At 45.0% G+C, this 21062-nt stretch overlaps 1 protein-coding gene across 1 annotated transcript in view; it reads right to left on the bottom strand.

The window, feature by feature from the left end:
* The window catches only part of LOC113201007 (G-protein coupled receptor 143), a 28806-nt gene extending 8981 nt beyond the window's left edge, over positions 1-19825 (bottom strand). The window contains exons 1-5 of the mRNA XM_077794243.1: positions 19517-19825; positions 15098-15207; positions 14196-14290; positions 4471-4563; positions 1424-1533 (exon numbers count right to left, since the gene is read on the bottom strand). Coding sequence (XP_077650369.1) covers positions 1424-1533; positions 4471-4563; positions 14196-14290; positions 15098-15207; positions 19517-19766 — 658 coding nt within the window. The 5' untranslated portion in view covers positions 19767-19825. The remainder of the gene's footprint in view (positions 1-1423; positions 1534-4470; positions 4564-14195; positions 14291-15097; positions 15208-19516) is intronic.
* Between the last annotated feature and the right edge of the window lie 1237 nt (positions 19826-21062).

Consider the following 21062-nt stretch of genomic DNA (forward strand, 5'->3'; position numbering starts at 1 on the left):
CAGACCTGAAATCCCAGAGACTCAAGAGGCTGAGGCACGAGGATTGCAAGTTTGAGGCTAGGCTCAGCAACTTACTGAGACACTAAGCAATTTATTAAGAGTCTGCCTCAAAAAAATATAAAAATAAAAAGGACCGGGGATGTGGTTCAGTGACTAAATGCTTCTGGATTCAATCCCTAGTGTAAAGTGTGTGTGTGTGTGTTTAATTAATGGCTGAAGGTTTAGCTTAGGGGTAGAATACTTGCCTAGCATGTGCTAGGCCCTGGGTTCAGTCCGGAAAAAAAAAAAAAAAAAGAATGGTCAGTGGTCCCTCCCACAAAGACAACCGCTGCTACCACTGCAGTATATTTCGTTTTTGTTCTTGTTCTGCAGGACTGATAGTTGAACCCAGGGTCTCATGCATCCTAGGTAAGCACTCTACCACTGGACTTCCCCTGTAACCCCCTCAGTGTATTTCTTTACAATGTTTTTTAAGTCATTTTTTTGTGTTCCATATAAGCAAGTCATTATACAATTTTGAAAAAAATAAATTCTCTTATTTAATGCACTATATTTAAATGCACATAGGAAAAGACTCTTCCAAAGAATAACAGATGTTATTAAAAAGTTCTATAATCAGGAGCTTCCCCCTTTTGTTAAGGTGGACTTCCTCACTCCAACTCTGCCCTTGAGAGATCCAAGGCAGCCTGAGTAGGTGGGAACTCTCTCCAGGTCACGCTTTCTTGAGGAGACGACAGGGCCGGAATGCAGGTTCCCAGTCCTGGCCCAGAGTCTCTCTGCTGACTCGCTACGTTACGCTTATCTAGTTTTTACCATCCCAAATGACGCATTTCCTGTGCTCCACTTCCTGTTTCCTGCCTGTCTGAGAACTGGCATAGGCCAAGTGCATTATGGGAGGGTCTGGACTAGGCCAAGTGCATTATGGGAGTGTCTGGACTAGGCCAAGGGCATTATGGGAGTGTCTGGACTAGGCCAAGTGCATTATGGGAGTGTCTGGACTAGGCCAAGGGCATTATGGGAGTGTCTGGACCTCTCTGTCCACGCCTCATCCCTTCCCCGATCCACTTCACTCTCCTGCTCCTGTCTCACCTCTGCAGTTTTCCAAGGCCACCTTCAGAGCCTACAAGCGTGCCAAGGGCAGACCCAGGGTGAGCTACACACAAAAGTGAAAAATCAGCTAGTCCTGGCCTTAAGCTAACAAACACTGGCAAACATATAGTGCTCAACTAAGTATGCTTTCTGCTCAGTTTTACTTAGTAAACCTGTTCACCGTCTCCAACTGATTCTGCTTATGTCTCTGGAGGATGATGAGTGAGGTCCATTGTCCTGGATCATTCCAGAAGGACAACATGTTATCATCTCAGCCCAAGAGATGGAGCTATACCCCATGGCCTTGTACCCAGAGAACTTCCCTGCTACTTACCTGCTGTCACTGTCTTTTGGAACAAGACAGGGTTAGCTACCAGAACGAGCAGCAGTGGCAGGTACGTGGTGATATAGTGTGGGATGGCATGGTCAAGGCCTCTCTCACACCTGAGGGAGGAACAGCAAATCATTCTTCTTGAAAGAAAAGCTTTGGCTGAAATATACCCACTTATCTGCAGGCTGAGATAAGAGGATAAGAACAAAAAAAGAAATGCATAAATCTGCCCAGACTCTAAAGAAATCAGACTCATTTCTCATGTCCAAGAAGAAGCAATAAATTTCAGGAGACTCGGGAGATTGTTCATGTTTCTGTCCTATAAATAGGAGAGCCTCTGAAGCTTTTCAGTGGGGGCAGCTTTTAAAGATCACTACTGGCCCAGGCATGGTGACTCATGTCTGTAATCCCAGCAACTCAAGAGGCTGGGGCTGGGGGATTGCAAGCTTAAGGCTAGCCTCAGCAACAAACCCTACTGGAAGAGGTAAGAAAGGAAAAGAAATCTGGGATGGTAGATGATTCTTTGCACTAGGTCTCTTCAAAGGGAAAACACACAATTTGGAGACAAAAGCACTAATTAGCTAGTTAGGTTTTGAGTACTTACTACATAATCTCAGCCGATAACATGAAAAAAAATCCAGTCCTTGTCCTTGATCTATTCAAATGTATGACCTTCATATGTCAAAGGAAATTCCTTCTCACATTAGGAGTAACAACCAACTCTTCAGTGGTTCTTTTTTTTGGGGGGGGGAAGGACTAGGATTTCTACTGATGAGTCATAAGCATCATGAGTCACCATAGGACATGGTGGTAAGAGGAGGTGGCGAAAGCCATTGATATGTTACCAATAGGGACCATCAACTAAGATACACAGAAAGTCAATGAGAGAAAAATGGCACAGAGGAAATGATAAATGAAGAAAGGGGACAGAGGATGCCTGAGGCCCAATCAGAGAGAGGCAGAAGTGTCCCTGTGGCCCTGGAAGGTACCATCATAAAAATGAAAATGCTCTTAATACTTAACATTAATATTTGTGTGGTGGTCAAACACCTTACCAGGCTCCACATGGTCTGGACAGACTCTAGGGAAGTATGGGAAGCAGGAGAGGAGTGGGAGTGGCAGATTCCATTGCAAAGATGGAAATCAAGTGGCCAATGAGAGAGTGAGGATGTGGCTACAAGAATGCCAAGAGGTCTGCACTGCAGGATGTGAGGATTAAGAGATGATGATCTCTTAATGATGATTAAGGTGTCACACACCTGTGATCCCAGCCACTCGGGAGGCTGAGGCAGGAGGATTGCAAGTTCAAGGCTAGCCTCAGCAACATAGCAAGATCTTGCCTCAAAATTTAAAAAATGAAAAGGACTGGGGGTATAGCTCAGTAGTAAAGAACTCCTGGGTTCTATCCCTGGTACTCCCTGGAGCCCCCTAAAAAAAAGAGAGATAGCCAGTTACAGATTAAGACACTTAGATCAGGTGGCCTCCTGGAGCCCATAGGAGCACCTCAGGGTTCCCTATGAGCCAGCCCTGCAGCATGGTGCCCTCAGGCTCCAAGGTAATTTTTCTAGAAATCACCAGGGTCCCACAGGTGAGGGCAAGTAAAAGAAACTCCCTTTCCTATTAAGATCCTTCTGTTAGAACAGCTGTGACACTGTGTCTGTCCTTTTGAAGTTCCCCATGAAAAGTGACCATACCAGACTTCCACACATTCTGGACAGACTCTAGGGGAGTCGGGAAGCAGGAGAGAGCTAGCTAGCTCTCTGTCAATATCCACAGTTGACAAGGCAACACCAATTTGAGATGTCTGAGTAGCTGTGAGAAGTCAAAAAACTGGGGAGGAATGACCAACAAATTTTTTATATAAAGAGAGATAATAAAGCCAGATGGGGTGGCACATGCCTATAATCCCAGCTACTTGGAGGCTGAGGCTGGCAAGTTTGAGGCTACACTCAGCAATGTGGCAAGACCCTGACTCAAAAAATGGCTGGAAATGTAGCTCAGTGGTAGAGTACCCATGGAATCAATCCCCAGTACCACAGGAAAAAAAAATATTTCTTTTTCTTCAGTTTCATAGGGTACACCATGGTCTCTTGCAACTACTCAATTCTGATTATATCACAAAAGCAATCACAGTTGGAACATAAATAAATGGGTGTGGCTGTGTCCCAGTAAAATTTCATTTAAAATAACCAGCCAGACGTGATTGCACAAACCTGTAATCCCAGTGAACCAGGAGGCTGAGATAGGAGGATGGCAAGTTTGAAGCCAGCCTCCTCAATTTAATGAGAGTCTGTCTCAAAATAAAAAAAAATAAAAAGGGCTGGGAAGGTAGTTCCAGGGACAATGCACTATTGGATTCAATCCCCAGTACCCAAATTAAAATATAATAAAATGAAAACGGGTCAAGGGCCAGATTTGTCCTAAAGGCTATACTATGATGATCTGTGTGTGACCTACACAACCCTCAAATCACAAAAAGACACTGTCCACCTGTTTTCCAGTGGAAGTGAGAGCCTACATCCTTGGTTGGGCTTTGAGACCTTGCAAATGATGGTACTGATGGGATTTTAAATGAAGAAATGCCTGAGACAATTCCAGAACCACATTCCTCTGCATCTGTGTTCAGGGTAGTCAAGAGCATAGGATGGGAGAGGCATAGAGTCAGCTTCCAGGAGCTTTCCTTGCCTCGGCCACATCACTTCTAACTCATCCTCAGAATGTTAAACTTGCCTGATCTTTCAGTGTTAAAGAAAAGGTGTGAGGAAGCTATGGCAAGATGGAAGGGGCTGTCCCTGCATCTTTCTAGCTACGAGAGGGGGTATAATCTGCGCAAGCACGCTGTATGCTCAGGCACCCACCCACCCAAATGAGAAAGACAGACCCAGGGAAAAGATCTGGGGAGCAAGGATGCAGTGAGCACACCGTCTCTCAGCTAGATGGGTCTGTGAGCGTGGCCTCCCTGGGTCAAGAGGATGAGCTGAGCGCCAAGGCACCCACTGTGTGAGTCAGACCCGTTCATTTTCTATAAGAACTGGGCCACTGAGGCTTACCTGGACACAGAGGGGTAGTACAGCATGACAGCTCCCTCTGCACAGAGCAGGAGGGCCAGGCCCCAGGCCATGATGTGGTACAACACGATGGTGCTAGGAGAGAAGCAGAACAGGGTGGCACTGCTCAGAGGAGGACAAAGGGGCCTGGCAAAGAAACTACCAGACCAGCCACCAGGGCAGCTTCTGAACCAGGAAAGGTAGGAGCAAAACCACCCTCCACAGAGGTGTAGTGCTGCCAAGGGCACCAATGTGTGTGCTTATTTTTCAGTTGAGGTGAAATTGACATAATATAACATCAACTATTTAAAGAGAACAACCCAGGGACACAATGTGGTTCAATTGTTCTAGAACATTTTATCTTCCCCAGAAGGGAAGCTCGTACCCATTAGCAGTCACTCCCCATTCCCTCCAGCCCACAGTCCCTGACAGTCACCGATCTGCTTTGCTTTTATGAGTCTGGCTGTTGTAGACATGTCACAGCTTCATTTATTTTTATGACTGAATAATATGAATAGACCACATTTTATTTATCCATTCATCCATCAGTGGACGTTCTGATTGAATACTGCTACTCCGAACATGCACATAAAACTATTTGAGTTCCTATTTTCAATTCTCTGGGGTTGTATACCTAGAAGAGGAATTGCTGAATTATGTGGTATCTTTGTGTTTATGTTTTTCTTTTTTTTTTCCTTTCTTTCTTTCCCAGAGCGTGGGATGGATCCCAGGGCTTGCACATGCCAGCCACGTGCTCTACCATTGAGCTACACGCCCAGCCTCTCTCTGCTTAATTTTATCAGAAACCAGAGTCTCCACATCTTTGTCAACAGTTTTTGTTTTCCACTTTTTTTTTTAATAGGATCTCACCATTTGCTCTGGCTGGCACCAAACTCTGGGGCTCAAACAGTTCTCCTGCGTCAGACTCCTGAGTAGCTGGAACTACAGATGTACATCACCTTGCCTGGCTTCAAGTTTGGTTGTTGCTATTCTCATGGAAATGGCTGCTATTTTTGAGACTTGACTAAGTAGGCCCCACTCTCCATAAAACCATAGAATAGGTTCATTCCGTCTATAGTACCCTCCAGGGACAGTACTGTTCAGTTCTCATCAGCTCTGGTCTGAATATTTGGATCCCCACAAAATTCCTGTGTTGAAATCCTAACCCCAAAGGTGTAGCATTATAAAGTGGAGTCTTTGGAGAACTAATGAAGTCACAAGAGTAGAGACTTTATGGATAGGATTATTGCCTTTTATGAAGGAGGCCCAGGAGCTCCCTGCCCCCTCCACCATGTGAGGACAGTGAGAAGTGGCCATCTATGAACCAGGAAGAACACGTACCAAACATTGAATCTGCCATACCTTGACCTTGGACTTCCAGCCTCCAGGACTATAAGAAATATTCTCTGTGTGTGTGTAGGAATACCGGAGATTGAACCCAGGGGCACTCTATCTCTGAGCTACATCCACAGACCTTTTTATTTTTGAGACAGGGTCTTATCTTAAGTTGCCAAAGTTGGCTTCAAACTTATGATTATCCTGCCTCAGTCTCCTGAGTCACTTGGAGTTATAGATCTGTGCCACCATACCTGGCTTAAGAAATGCATCTCTACTGTTTATAAGTCACTCAATTTATGGCATTTTGTTATAGCAGCCCAGATAGACTGAGACATTATATTGCCCAACCTTCTATTACTATAACAAATATCTGAATTTATAAAGAAGAAAGATTGCATGGCATGGTGGCTTATGCCTGAAATCTTAGATACTGAAGAGGTGAAGGCAGGAATATCTCAATTTTGAGGCCAGCCTGGGTGACTTAGCCAGACCCTGTCTCAAAAGTAAAAATAATAAAAAGGCCTAGGAATGTGGCTCAGTGGTAGAGGACCTCTGGGTTCAATGCCCAGTATTGGACCAAAGAAATTAGAGAGAGGTTTTATTTTGGCTCACAGTTTTAGAGTTTTCAGCCTGTGACTGGTTGTGCTTGTTGCTTTGAGCATATCATGGTAGGATCAGGATAGAGTAAAGCCACTTATTTCTTGGTCAAGAAGCAAAAGAGAGAAAGAGGAAGGTGATATGATCCCACTGTCTCCTTCAAGGGCATGACCCCAGTGACCTAAAGACCTGCCAGTAGGCCCCACCTCTTAAATTTCCACCACCTCCCAATAGCGCCAAGCTGTGGGCCAAGCCTTGGGACACCTGGGCCTTTGGATGACAATTAAGATCCAAGCTATAACATCCACCATCTCAGGGGCATGGTACACAAGCCTTATCCCCCCAATCCTCCATCCCCAACAACCTCCCCTCTTATTCACCCTGTACCCCAACTCCAGGGAGAGACCTGAGGTTGTACAGGTCCCCTGAGGTTGTCCCATCCCTGAATCCAAACATCCAGGTGACTACTAATAGCATTTCCTTAGCAAAACCCACTACTCAGAGCCTTGGGTCGCTTTTCCCGGTCATGTGAACAATATAGCCCTCTGTGGCCTGCCCTTGCCACTGTGGTAAAGGCCAGGTGGACCTCAGGCCATGTTGTTCCCTGCCACTTACACTATTGCCCAAGGCAGGCTGGCCATCCCTGGTCCTCCACCCACTTTTCCCATCAGACTGACCTTGGCCTGCATGCCCACCTGTCTTGAGGCACTGTAAGGGGCACAGTAAGTTTAAGAGCAGTAAGGAGACCCCAGAAATTGACAGCATCCTATTAACAGTGAAACTCAAGAAACACAGCCACTCTTGAATCTTCATTTGACTGCAACTTTTTTTTTTTTTTATTTTTGGGTACTGGGGATTAAACCCAGGGGTACTTAACCACTGAACCACACCCCAGTCCCTTTTATTGTTTATTTTGAGACAGGGTCTTGCTAAGTTGTTCAGGCTAGCCTCGAACTTAAAATCCTCCTGCCTCAGCCTTCTGCAATGCAATATTCTGTAGAGAACAGGAATGGCCATGATAGCATAAGCTTCGTATACTCTTAAGCTGTATGATGGATATCAGGTATGTGCAAAGGGAAGGTCCACTTAAAAGGAATGAGGTGCTGATATCTGCTACAATATCGATAAACTTTGCATACATTGTATCAAGTGAAATAAGCCAGACACAAAAAGGCCACACAGTGCCTGATTCCCTTTATGTGGGGAATGATGGATAATGGGTACAGAGTTTCTTATGGTGGTGGTAGAACTGTTCTGGAATTAGTAATTGTACTGATTGATGTATTATTTTGTGAATGTCTTAAAAGCCACTGACCTAGGGGCTGGGGCTGTAGCTCAGTGGCAGAGCGCTTGCCTTGCATGCATGAGGCCCTGGGTTCAATCCTCAGCACCACATAAAAATAAATAAAATAAAGGCATTCTGTGAATCTGCAACTACAAAAAGAAAAAAAGAAAAAGAAAAGCCACTGACCTGCACATTTTTAAAGGATGATTATTTTGGTATGACTATTACATGTCAATTAAAAGAGTATCATGGAGATTGGGCTTGTGTCTCAGTGTAGAGTGCTTGCCCAGCATGTGAGAGGCACTGGGTTTGATCCTCAGCACCACATAAAAATAAATAAAGGTATTTTGTCTATCTACAACTAAAAAATATTTTAAAAATAAAGAGTATCTTGGAGTTTCATCAAGATGATGTCTCGCTCAACATTCACTGGCTAAGTGTTCCCTGAGTGTCTAGAGAGGCACAGAAAGTGCTAAGAATGAAACAAAGTTTCTCCACAGCCCTGACGGGGAAGCTAGGCACAGAGGCTGGGATGCAGAAGAGTTTACATAAAATGAAGGTTGGACCCAAGACACAAAACTATGTTTATAAGTTAAGGTGCCAACACTTATGTTAGCTGGGGCAGGGGTCCTCAAAAATATCTCTATCCTAATCTCCAGCATCTATGATCCTGTTGCTATATATGGCAAGACACTTTGCAGATGTGATTAAATGAAGGACTTTTGAGATGGGAAGATTATCCTAGATATAGGCATTCTGGATAAATAACCACATGAATCCATAAAGGCAGAGAATCTCGGGCTAGGGGTGCAGCTCAGCAGTAGAGTACTTGCTAGCATGTGTGAGGCCCTGGGTTCCATCCCCAGGATCATAGGAAGAAAAAAAAGGCAGATAATCTTTCCAGCTGCAAAGAACTAGAGAGATGGGAGTTTAGAGTCTTACCCACCCTTACTGGCTTTGAAGATGGCAGAAGTGGCCACAGACTAAGGAAGTGGGGCCACAGACTAAGGAAGCTGGGAGGTCAGAGTGACTGGAGCAGAGACAGTGAATGAGAGAATGGACAGAGGGTGTCCACAGGACTGTGTCAGTTTTATTCTAGGTATGATAAGAATCCACCAGAAGATTATTTTCATTTTTTCTAAAAATATATGTATTGCAACAAGATAAAACTTAAAAAGTGGAATCTTAGAGGCAGGATGTTGCTCAGTGGTAGCAGGCATGAGACAGAGTTTCATTCCCAGCATTGCCAAAAAAAAAAAAAAGAAAAAAAGTTGAACATGGAAAACAAAACAAGACTCAGTAAAGAATGGAGGGTAGTTTTGGGAAAAAATTATCCAATCCCCGTGACTCCAAAGTTTCTGGGGGAGATGATAGAAAGTGAGGTCAAGGGACTATTCTTGGTTGTGTCTGGTTTCTCTTTACTGAATCTCAGACCTGTGACTGAATCCAACTGGATCTGGAGCAAGCCTGACCTGAATCTGTGGTTCCCCAGATGATGGACATGAATGCCTTGGCTCCCACTCAGCTGGGTTGGCCCCCTTATCTCAACATTGTGAGACCAATGCCTCGTCCAATAAACAAGGACCTTCTCTTCCCATCCTTCTTGAAGGACTTCCTAATATCCAAGGAGACAGGCTGATGCTCAGCCCAGACCAGGAAGGGTATGTGTCCAGCAATTGGTGGTATGAGATATTCCACGAGCCCCCTTTCTTGTCCCACCTCTGCACTCCCCATTCCCTGCATGGTTAGCATTCTTGGACAATCTCTATCATTCATCTTTGTACTTCAACACACCCTGTTCCCCCAGAGGATTTGAGGCTGTGGCCGTCCAGATGCTGTGGGGTAGGCTTCAGTTTGTGTCTTCTCTCTGAGGGGATGGGGAGGGCAGCGAACCCATCAGTCGGGTACACTGGCAGTCCCTCTTAACGCTATTGGGTGCCTGGTAAATTGCATCCCCCGTTTCAGTGGAATTTTCACTCTGAAGATCAGCTGTGTCGACGAAGGGAGTGGTGCTCAGAGATCAGAATGGGAAATGATGCCCTTCTCCAAAGAGATGAGGAGGGAGGGAAACAGAGGCGGCTCACAAAGGGAATGAACTTTGGGAAGAGAGAAAACATTTTGTAGCCAGCTGTCTGGGAGGCCATAAGGAAATGACTCCTTCATAGTTTGCCTCCCACATCGTAACCAGTTCCTGCAGCCGCCCTCCCCTGGCCTCACTGGGAGCATGTGGGGGTGTATCTCAGCAGTGCAGGTTTCGTCTCTGGCTCTCGGGAGATTTAGCGAGCCCGTAGAGACAGCAGCTCTCTGAAAGGGCTGGATTAGTGGATGCAGAATTTCTTCACACCAGACCCTCTTCTTGGCTGGACAGTGCTGATGGCATCTTCAGAGTGGGGAGTGGGTCTCTGGTCAGACCAAGGAAGTCCAAGGTCAGAGGACATGGGAGACTGGTTAATGACTCTTGCCCATCCTGCAAGACAGCAGTCAGGTCTGGGCCAGCAGGAGCAGGTGGCTCCCACATAAATGGCTGATGCCACTGAAACTCACCCCAGAGTGTGAGTGCCCAACCCAGGGGAGCCCAGGAGCAGCCAGGTCACAGCTGAAGACCCTTGCTCTCTTATCCAACCACTGAATTGTTCCAAGTCCAGGCGAGCGTAAATCCTCCTTGGCCATTAATTCATATCACTCTTTTATTTTCTTAGAGCAAGTAGAGACTTCAGTTCATGGCCATTTTCAAGATCGCAAGTACCACACTGTCTGGTATTATTTAAAACTGGTATGTTTCACACCTGCAGCCAGAATTAGCCACTTAAATTTTGACTTGAAATCTGTCTTAATGATGTTTCTGAGGATTAAAATTTAAAAAACTCCCCCAGCCAAAGAAAACAGCTACGTAAGACAGGATCTCCAAGGCAAAGGGCCATACCTGCAAAGTTTGGCCCCTGCCCTGGAATTCAGCAGGACACCCCCCTGCCCAACCAGCTGCAGTCTCCTATTAGCCATCTTCAGGACCAACTCTACCTGCTGCCCTGGAAAACAAGCTGGCTATTAAAATGGAGCTACCGAAGCTTTGGAACCCAAACCCTCAGCCCTGGTGAAGTCCATCTAGCAGATGTCCCAGGGGACATCTCCCACCAGGCATCAGGTGAGGCTTTGTGTAAGGGCTACGGAGCACCTCTTACTTATTTGTTGTGTGCCCTGCTCCTGACTGATTAGAGAGCTCATTTCACTCCCGACCATCAGTCATCTGAGGACTGGAAACCTGCCCTTGCTCTTGCCCTTGGAAGGCATAGTGTTTCATGTTCTGGGATGTTCACCTTCTGTGTAAAGACGGGTCCTTGGAAGCCTAACCAGCACCCAGAGTCCTGCCTTCTTGAACACTGAGTTCCAAGATGAATTTCCAAACACATGCCTGTGCCAAGGAGGGCTTCTTGATTACCCGCCCTGAGAGTCCAGACAGTTCTCACACTGTTCCTTCTAACCCAGTCCTGTGACCCCCACCTGCCCTACCAGGGGTGGGGTGAAGTAATGCACCCTCTAATGACAGTGGAGGGCATGCTCTTCACCCGGCTTCCTTCCAGAACTCCCAGGCTCCTCTGATCTCTGTTACTGGCTGTCAGTGAGACCTTCAGTTGTGTCATAGCTCTGACTCCCCAAAACTGATGAGAGAGGCTCTCAGACAGGAACACAGCAATTGTACCAATTTTAGGGATTAGGCCTACTCCTGCTGCTAGTTGCCTATAGGTACCCATTCTCCCTCTTTTCCTTATAACATAACCCAGAAGTTAGACAGAGGAGCAGCATAGTAGGCTAACAGACTATTTCCTATGTCCTCTAGCAACTAAGCACAACCAAGAAACTAATTCTGGCTAATACTATGCAAGTGGCATTGTGTGAAACTCCCAGGGAGGCCTTTTAAAGCTGGCTTGGGAGAAAACAGGCCCCTTCTGTTCATTGATACACTTAGTTTGTTGGGGTCAATCCCCAGCACTGAAAACACACTAAATGGATCAACAAAATGTAGTATATACACACACTGGAATATTATTCAGTTATGAAAAGGAATTATCTTAGTCTTTTCTGGCTGTCATGATATTATACCAGAGGCTGGGTGGCTTTATAAAAAACAGACATTGAATGCTCATAGCTCTGGAGACTGCAGCCCAAGGTCTACGTGTGGCAGACGCAGGGTCTACTGAGGGCTGCTTCCTGGTTCAGAGATGACACCTTCTCACTGGGTCCTCACATGGTGGAAGAGGCTGGGAGCTCTCGGGGTCTCTTATAAGGACACTCATCCATTCATGAGTCTCCACCTTCATGACCTCATTGCCTCCCAAGGCCCTACTTCCTAACACCATTAGCTAGGGTTGAGAATTTCAAAATAAAACTTGTTGGATGGGGAGGACATAAGCACTCAGACCACAACAGGAATGAAGTACTAATACAAACTACAACATAGATAAACCTTCAATATGTTATGCTGAACTTAAGAGATCATATAGGAAATGTCCTATATTGCATTATTTCATTGATCTACAATGGCCAGAATAGGCATACCCATAGAGTCTAAAAATTTTGGTTGCCAGGGTGGAGGAAGGTGGGGAGAGATTGGGGAATGACTAATAACTGGTACAGGGATTGGGGGAGATGATTACAAAGTTGTAAAGTGGATGATATCAATGGTGCCCAGTGGTATACAACTGTGATCCCAGCTATTCTGGAGGCTGAGGCAGGGGAATCACAAGTTTAATGCCAGCCTGGACAACTTGGTGAGACCCTGTCTCAAAATAATAAAATAGGGTTGGAGTATATAGCTAAGTGGTAGAGCACCTCTGGTTTCAATCCCCAGTATTACTAAAAAAAAAAAAAAAATCTATCGACATACTGAAACTACTTGATTTTACTGTTAAATGTGTGGCTTTAGGGGCTGGGGTTGTAGTTCAGTGGCACAGCACTTGCCTAGAATGTGTGAGGCACTGGGTTCTATTCTCAGCATCGAATATAAATAAATAAACAAACAAATAAATAAAGGTCCATTGACAACTAAAAAATATTTTTAAAAACATGTAACTTTATAAACCCATTTTTAAAAAAGACAAAAAGCAAAAGCAAGCAAGGACTTTCTGATTGAAACAGACCAGGAACTGGGCGGGGGAGGGAATAAATGTCTCCTGGACTTAAGAGCTAGGAGACCTGGACACTTGCCCACCTTGGCCACGTCCAACGTCTCTTAGTCAATTAGGTTCTGGATGTTGCTGTATGGTCAACATCCCAATGACAGTAACAGCTCAGACCCACTGAGCTCCCACCATGTGCCAGGCTCTATTCTAATCCATTTACATGTGTAATGCAGTGGGTACCAGTTACACAGTGAGTGGGTACCAGTTACACAGTGAGTGCCTGAGCAGGAGCTCAAACCTACTTATGCCCAAGGCACCAACCTCTGTGTGAGTCCTTGCCAGACAAACACCTCCAGCCCCAGCCCTCATCTGTTCCACTTTTAATATAAGATGTCAATATATACAGAAGTAGTTCTTCATACAGTCTTTGATGTGTAGTGAAAAACTGTCATACCTGGGCACAGTGGCACACTGCTGTAATCCCAGCAACTCGGGAGGCTGAAGCAGGAAGATCACAAGTTCAAGGCCAGCTTCAGTAATTTAGGCCCTAAGCAACTTAATGAGGTCCTAAATAACTCAGCAAGACCCTATCTCAAAATGTAAAAATGGCTGAGGATATAGTTCAGTGGTAAAGCACTCCTGTGTTTAATTCCCAGTACCAAAACAAAACTAAAAGAAAATTTTAAAAATTTGTCTAAATTCAGCAGGGCACAGAGACACACACCTATAATCCCTGCCTCTTGGGGAGGCAGGAGGAAGGCAAGTTCAAGGCTAGCCTGGGAATTTTAAGAAACTTAGCAAGACCCTATCTCAAAATAAATAGGCTGAGGGTATAGCTCAGTAGAAATCCCCTGGTTCAATATCCAGTACCTCCCCCCACACAACTTGTTTATAGTCATACCAGTTTTTTCTTTCTCTTCATTTTTAATGCATCCAGTTCCAAATATTTAATTTCTTTTTTGTTTTTGTTTTCTTTTGGTGCTGGGGATTAAACCCAGGGCCTTGCACAAGAGTGTGATCTACCATCAATCATCCCCTCCTCTATCCCTCAAATATTTAATTTCTTGAGTTACTTATTGTCAAGACTTTAAAAACCTCAGCATTTTAGGTGGTTTTTTGTTTGTTTTTTGCATTTCTGGGGACTGAACCATGAGTACATGTTAGGCAAGCACTCTACCATTAAGCCACGTTCCCAGCCCTGAAAACTTCAATATTTTGAATTGGCTTCTGGCCTGAGAATGAGCCACCATAGATGTTTCTAGGTGGGGGAGCCAGCTGCCAGACTGACAGACAGTGTCTGCCACTCTGCAACCCACCTTTGAATACTCAATGGCATCTCCTAATATTGCTCATAAAACACAACCAGGCAGACCTCTGGGCCCAGTGAATACCTCAGTCCTGCCGATCTCCTTATCACAAGATAGGCGTCAACCGCGTAGCAGAAGAGCCACCAAAAACAGGCACTGTACAACAGCTGGATCCACATCTGTAAACAGCAAGAACCCAGCATCAAAGATTCTGGAAACACACGAGGCCTCCAGTCCCTCCGTGAAATGAGATGGCAGATGTGGGCTTCTTCTGACATCAAGGAGAAGCCCACGTGAGCTCAGGGACACATGTAGACAGTCTCTAGGACAGGGGTGGGCTGTGGCCCAAGAAGGACTTGTGCATCTGTGCTCTGCTTAGCAGGATCTGACTAAAGCCCCACCCCACCTCGCATTTGGTATGCTTGGAGGCATGAAAGATCAATGGGGGCTTTGAAGTAGAAGCTCTTTGTGGGCACGTGGCACTTGGAAAGTCCCTTGGAGGAGAAGGGGTGAGGAAGAGGCTGGAGGTATTAATTGCAGCAGAGAGGTCTGCGCCTCCCTGCTGTGGGCTGAGAGGAGGCCTCATGGAGGTGCACTTAGGAAGCCCCGGAAGGCAGGGAAGAAAAGAAAAAAAAAGAACTGGGAATTCTGCTGCAGACCCAGTGATTCAACATCTACATTTGCACAATTTAAGCCCTTCTCGTGAGCACCAATAAAATGAGGTGCACCGAGCATAGTGTATTTTGTGTGTGTGTGTGTGTGGTCTACTTATTCATTTAATGATTTATGGATATAAGCCCTGGAGAGTTTGTGACAATTCAGCGCTGGCCAGGCCCCACCCCAGGCTTCCTCATCTGTAGATTGGTGCACAGCCTGAGAATCTGCATTCCTCACAGGCTCCCAGAGGTTGCTGCTGCTCACTTTGGGGACCACAGCGCAACAGGCACAGAGGTGGGGAGGAGAGCACGCAGAGAGGGGGCACTTACCGCGCTCCCAACACAGAAAGCAGCAGGCCAGATGTCTGTTCCATTGCCATCAGAGATGTTTTCAACGAAATCTGGGAATCCCAGCCACACTGCCGACCGAAGGATGATCCCTAATAGAGAAGTAGATCAGGGTCTGTGGCTTAGCGGCAGAGCGCTCCTCTAGCTCGTGCGAGGCCCTGAGTTCGATCCTCAGCACCACATGAAAATATACAAATAAAATAAAGGTCTTGTGTCCAACTACAACTAAAAAATAAATATTAAAAAAAGAGAGAAGTAGATGACTCTAAGGCATCTGACTCTAATTCACATCTAAAGCTGACTTGTTACTTTGTAAAAATGACAGCTAGTAATACAAATGAGAGAAACAGGAAGAGAGCAAGAGAGTGAGTAGGAAAGAGGAAGGGAAGGAGAGAAGGAGGAGAAAGAAAGGAAAGAAGGGAGAAAGGGAGAGAAAAGAAGGAAGGATGGAGGGAGAGAGGGAAAAACACGTTCACGTGTTCAGAAAAAAGGGAGGAGAAGGAGGAGGAGAAAATGAAGAGGAGGAGGAGGAGGAGGAATGGGAAGGGGAAGGAAGAAGAACTGTTATTCAGAAAACCCATCTTATATTGGCAAAGCGATCCCAGGCACTTCCATTTCAATTGAAAGCAACATCAGCCACAAGCTTGTCCTCCAATTTTTTGTTTGCTTGTTGACTTGGCATTACAAAGTGTTTATGTAAATAGCAATCTGTATTTCTTAGCTATATTTTTAATGTTCATGTCAATTATTCCTTACATAGAGAATTATTTACAAAGCACAGTTCTGAAGCTTAAATGTATAGTTCCTTCATTCTTTTGAAAACTACATGTAAAATTTTCAAAAATTAGATCTCAGTACTTTGCTTTGGACATTTATTATCTGTGAGTTTTCCTTGCTAGTAGGCTCAAATATTTAACATTCTTCGATTAGCACACACACACTTATGGTATACGTTACATCTCTTTTGCAAAGTAATGCAATGCCCTTTGTTTAAATGTATCCTGTTATGATTTAGGTATGAAGTATCCCACAAAACTCATGTGTGAGAGAGTATAAGAAAGTGTAAAGGTGGAATGATTAGGTTATAAGAGCCTTAACCTAATCAGGGCATTAATCCCCTGATATGGATGACCTGGGTGGTGACTGTAGGCAGGTAGGGTGTGACTGGAGGAGGTGGATCACTGGGGTGTGCCTTTGGGGTTTCTATTTTGTCTGTGATGAAGGAAGTCTATCTCTCTCTTTCTCCTTCCTGGTGCCAAGTCCTGAGCAGCCTTCCTCTGCCATACTCTTCTGCCATGATGATGGTCTCACCTCCTGATGTCTCACCTCAGGCCCCAAAGAATGGGGTCAGCCATCTATGGACTAAGACCTCTGAAACCATGAGCCCCCAAATAAACTTTTCCTCCTCTTAAGCTGTTCTTGTCAGGTCTTTTGATCATAGCAATGAAAAGCCTACTAGTACACCACTGAATACATAGGTACTTGTAACACAACGAAGCATACATGTGCTATTTATTATGCTATTAAAGGAGATCTATGAACACTAGAAAGCTTAACATACACCTTCCCACTATCTAGCCACTGCTAACAACAAAAAAAAAAAAAAAAAAAAAACCTTTTCTGTATAGTGCTTTATAATTTAGTGCTTTGAGCTCAGTGTAAGCCCTATGAGGTAGGCACTCGTTTTACTCATTTTCAGAGGAGCACAGTCACCTGGCCTTCTCCTAACTTCTGCTCATTTTCCTACAACATCTTCCACCTCCCTCTTTAAAGGACACGGTGTTCTTCCACCAACTCTGAAAATATATTTGGTTATATCTTTATTTCCAGATATTCAAGTAACAGAAATAAACTACTATTAAGATCTCTTCCTAAAAAAATGACTTAGTGGAATCAGGAAGAAAACAAATGTTTCATTGAATAATCCTGCACCAAAATGATGTTATCCCTAATAGAAAGGAAAAATTCCTTTCCTGTCTTATTCTTCAAGTCTGAGAAAATGACTTGAGGTTACATAATATTTATTTAAAGTCAAGGTTTGGAGAGTCTTCAATCATGTTTTTGTCACTCTGGGCAAAAGGACAGAACACAAATGGGTCCTGGGATACACAACACCTGTGTCCAGGTACCAGCTCAAAGTAGGGTACACCAGGCAGTTAATACAGGCTTCATAGGCTTTGCCTCAAGATAAACATTACAAAAAAAAAAAAAAAAAGTTCCAACAAGGTCAACACCATCAAGTAATTACAATGTGTGGGCAGAATTTGAGTGTTTACTTGAACAAACCCACTATAAAATAACATTTATGGGACAACTGAACAAACACTGGCAACATTAAGAAATTGCTTTTAATTATTTTAAATTGATAATAACACCAGGGTTAAATATGCTTAAAATTCTTATGTTTAGCTGAGCCCAGTAATACACACCAGTAATCTCAGTGACTCAGGGGTTTGAGGCAGAAGGATCACAAATTTGAGGTCAGCCTGGGCAACTTATCGAGACTCTATATCAAATAACATTTTTTAAAAGGGCTGGATTTTGTTTATTTGTATGAGACAGACCTTGCTAAATTGTTCAGGCTGGCCTTAAATTTCCAAGTCTCCTGTCTCAGTCTCCCAGGCATGCACCGCTATACCAGCAACCTGTTTTAAAAACCCCAATCAGCATTTAGTTTTGTTTTTTGGTGGTACTAAGGATTGAAGATTAAATTTAGGGGCAACCTACCACTGAGCTACATCCCCAGTCCTTTTGATTTTGAGACAAGTTCTCACTAATTGCTCAGGCTGGCCTCAAATTTGTGGTTATTCAGCTTCAGCCTCCCCAGTTGCTGGGATTATAGGCAAGGGTCACTATGCCCAACCCTAGCAGCATTTTTACTCTTGCTGCTTCTCATCTAATCAGGGCTGTGCTGAAACCCACACTCTGGTAGCCCTCCCTTGACAGTGGATTAGAGAGGAGATGATGCTAGGAATGCTGGGACCCAAAATTACCTCCCAGAAATAAAGGACTCTTTTTGTGAACCAAATGAGAGAGAGAGAGAGAGAGAGAGAGAGAGAGAGAGAGAGAGAGAAGCTTTTTAAGTGAAAACTAAGAAAAAGTTACTAAATAAGACCATAAAGGAATTGCCAGTAGAATTGCTTTGTATTTCTTGAAAAAAGTTTTTAAAAGTAGAGAGGGAAAGGCTAGGGATGTAGCTCAGGAATACAGCATTTGCTTAGCATGTGCAAGGCCCTGAGTTTAATCCCCAGGACCACAAAAATAAACAAATAAATAGAGTTCTTATGTTTTAGTGCTCTATACTCAAATCTGAATGGATGAAATGACATGAAGTTTGAAATGTGGTTCAAATTAAGCCAGTAAGGAGGGAGAAGGGCAAGTACAGGGAGTTGGTGGAGAGTACGTGAGGATCCATGGTGGTTGTTTATATGTCATATCTACATTGATGTATGTTGGGAACTTTCCAACAAAAAGTTAAACAAAATGGCAAAACCCAACTTTAGAGTTCTATAAAATGTGTCATGCTATAGTTTAAAGCAGATTCTATAAAATGTGTCATGTTTAAAGCAGAATTTGGCAAAATTGTTCCTTTGAGGGCTGATAGTAAACATCTTTGGCTTTGTGGTGATACTTTCTCCGCCCAATATTCCACCGTGTTCTAGTAGAGCAGATCTGGTCCTAGATGAGGTGAAATGCAGAGCCTAGCCGTGTTCTGTAAAACTTTATTTATGGACACTAACATTTAAATTCATGTATATTCACATGTCAGCAAATCTGCTTTGATTTAAAAAATCATTTTGAAATGTAAAACCGATCCTTGGTGGGGGAAGAAGAGTTACACAAAACGCTCAGCAGAAGGGGTTTGCTCTGCAGCCTACACTTGGCACACCTGGGTAAAAATCAAACCTGGGGCAGCCCAAGGGTGTTGCACAGTGGTAGGGCCTGCCTGAGGCTCTTGGTTCATCCCAGCACTGCAAAAGGAAGGGTTCAGGTAAAAAAAATAACGCACAAAAGAAGATGTGGTACAAAGTAGGTACAAAATAGCAAGGTGCGCACGCCTACCCATGGTCTCTGCTGGATGCACCCTTATTTTCTAGACTTTCCTTTACAACCCTGTCCGAGGTTTTTCTAATAAGTTCGCAATAACAAACACAATGAACGCTTTTCAAAATTCAAGCAATGATCCTTGGACCTGAACTTTTCCCTCTTGCTTTGCAGAATCCCCTAGTCGTCCAGAGTAGTTCCTGGAATGAAAAGGCTCCAGCTCCCGACTTGGTGCTAGAAGCGCTCAGACGCGCGAGCCCTGGCACCGGCCGGACACGGAGCAGATCTCCGTCGCGGGGCCACCGCGCACCCTCCACCCAGCACTAAGTGTGTCCCAGCGGTGGGCCGCGCCCTTACCTAGGCAGCCGAGGACGTCGCAAGCAGCAGCGGCCCTCAGGATGCGGGCCGAGGCAGGCGGGGAGGTGGAAGGGGCCCCGGGAGCGGCGGGTGGGCGCCGGGGCAGCATCTGCAGGAGGCCCAGCACCAGGCGGAGCGCGCCGCTGCCCAGGCACACCGCATGGAACGCCCGCGGCTGGAAGCTCAGCACGAGTTGCGTGGCAGCGTCCCGAGTGGGACAACAGAAGGTCCCCAAGCGCGGGGAGGCCATGGGCCAGCTCCGGGATGCGGCTCGGGTCTGCCTGGACCCTGCTGGCCGGCCTAGGTCATGTGCCGGGAGGGCTGAGGGAGGGGGACATCATGCGCCCTGGGCCTCTCCCCCACTTAACCCCCGGTGCTTGCAGAAAAGGCGCCAGGGTTGGTGGGGGCTGTGCGCCCTCTGCAAAGACCACGAGGACTCACGAGGGTGAGGCTTGATCTGCAGGAGGAGGGGCAGGGGAGAAGAACCAGAGACAGGGGACGTCAGCTTTTCCCCTTCCCCAGCCCTTCCCCGTGGTTTAATTCTCCAGAATTTACAGCCTCAAATCTACCAAGGCGTCTTGGCTGGTCTTGCTAGAAAACTGTGCCTCGGGAGACAGACAGCCGCTGTTTGGACTCTGAGATTCTGATATTGATGCCTTTGAGGCCCCACGCATGTATGCATCAACTGTGGCTCATGTCTATAAAAAGCATCTCTCTCAAGTAACGATGTGGTTAAAACAGTCTTTTGTGCAGTCACTCTCCCCAATTGGAACAACCCCACGGAGGTAGGATTTTCCTTTAAAATTCAGAAAGCCAAGCCCAAAGTTGCACTCCTGTAATTCCAGCTACTTGGGAGGCTGAGGCAGGAGGATCTCGTTTGAGGCTAGCCTCAGCAATTAAACAAAACCTTGTCAAAATAAAAAAGAGCTGGGGATGCAGTTCAGTGATAGAGTGCCACTGGGCTGGGTTCCCAGTGTGTGTATTGGGGGCCAGAAGTGAGGGTGGTGGTGAATTTCATTAAGATAATTCTTTAAGAAACAGCAGAATGGTGATTACCAGAGGCCAGGGATAGTAAGGGTCAGATGAGGAGAGACTGACCAATGATCCTAAGTTATATTGAAGATAGGAGCAAGAAGTTCTGATGTACCATTGCACAGTAGAGTGATGACCTGTACATTTCAAAAACAAGAAGAAAGGATTTTGAAAGTTTGCACTATAAAGAAATGATAAATATTTGAGGTGATAGACATGGTTAACTGGATTTAAACATTAATGCAATGCATATACATGTATCAAAACATTACATGATATCCCATTAATATGTACAATGTTTATATTTTATGTGCCAGTTAAAATAATTTTGAATAAAAAATAAGAGAAAACTAGTTTTTAAAATTATAGCATACTATGGGGCTGGGGCTAGGGCTCAGCGGTAGCTCACTTGCTTGGCATGTGCAAGGCACTGGGTTCGATTCTCAGCACTGCATATAAATAAATAAAATTTGGAGGCTGAGGTTGTGGCTCTGCGGTAGAGCGAGACCCTTGT

Source organism: Urocitellus parryii, chromosome Y (assembly GCF_045843805.1).
Source record: "Urocitellus parryii isolate mUroPar1 chromosome Y, mUroPar1.hap1, whole genome shotgun sequence".
NCBI lineage: Eukaryota > Metazoa > Chordata > Mammalia > Rodentia > Sciuridae > Urocitellus > Urocitellus parryii.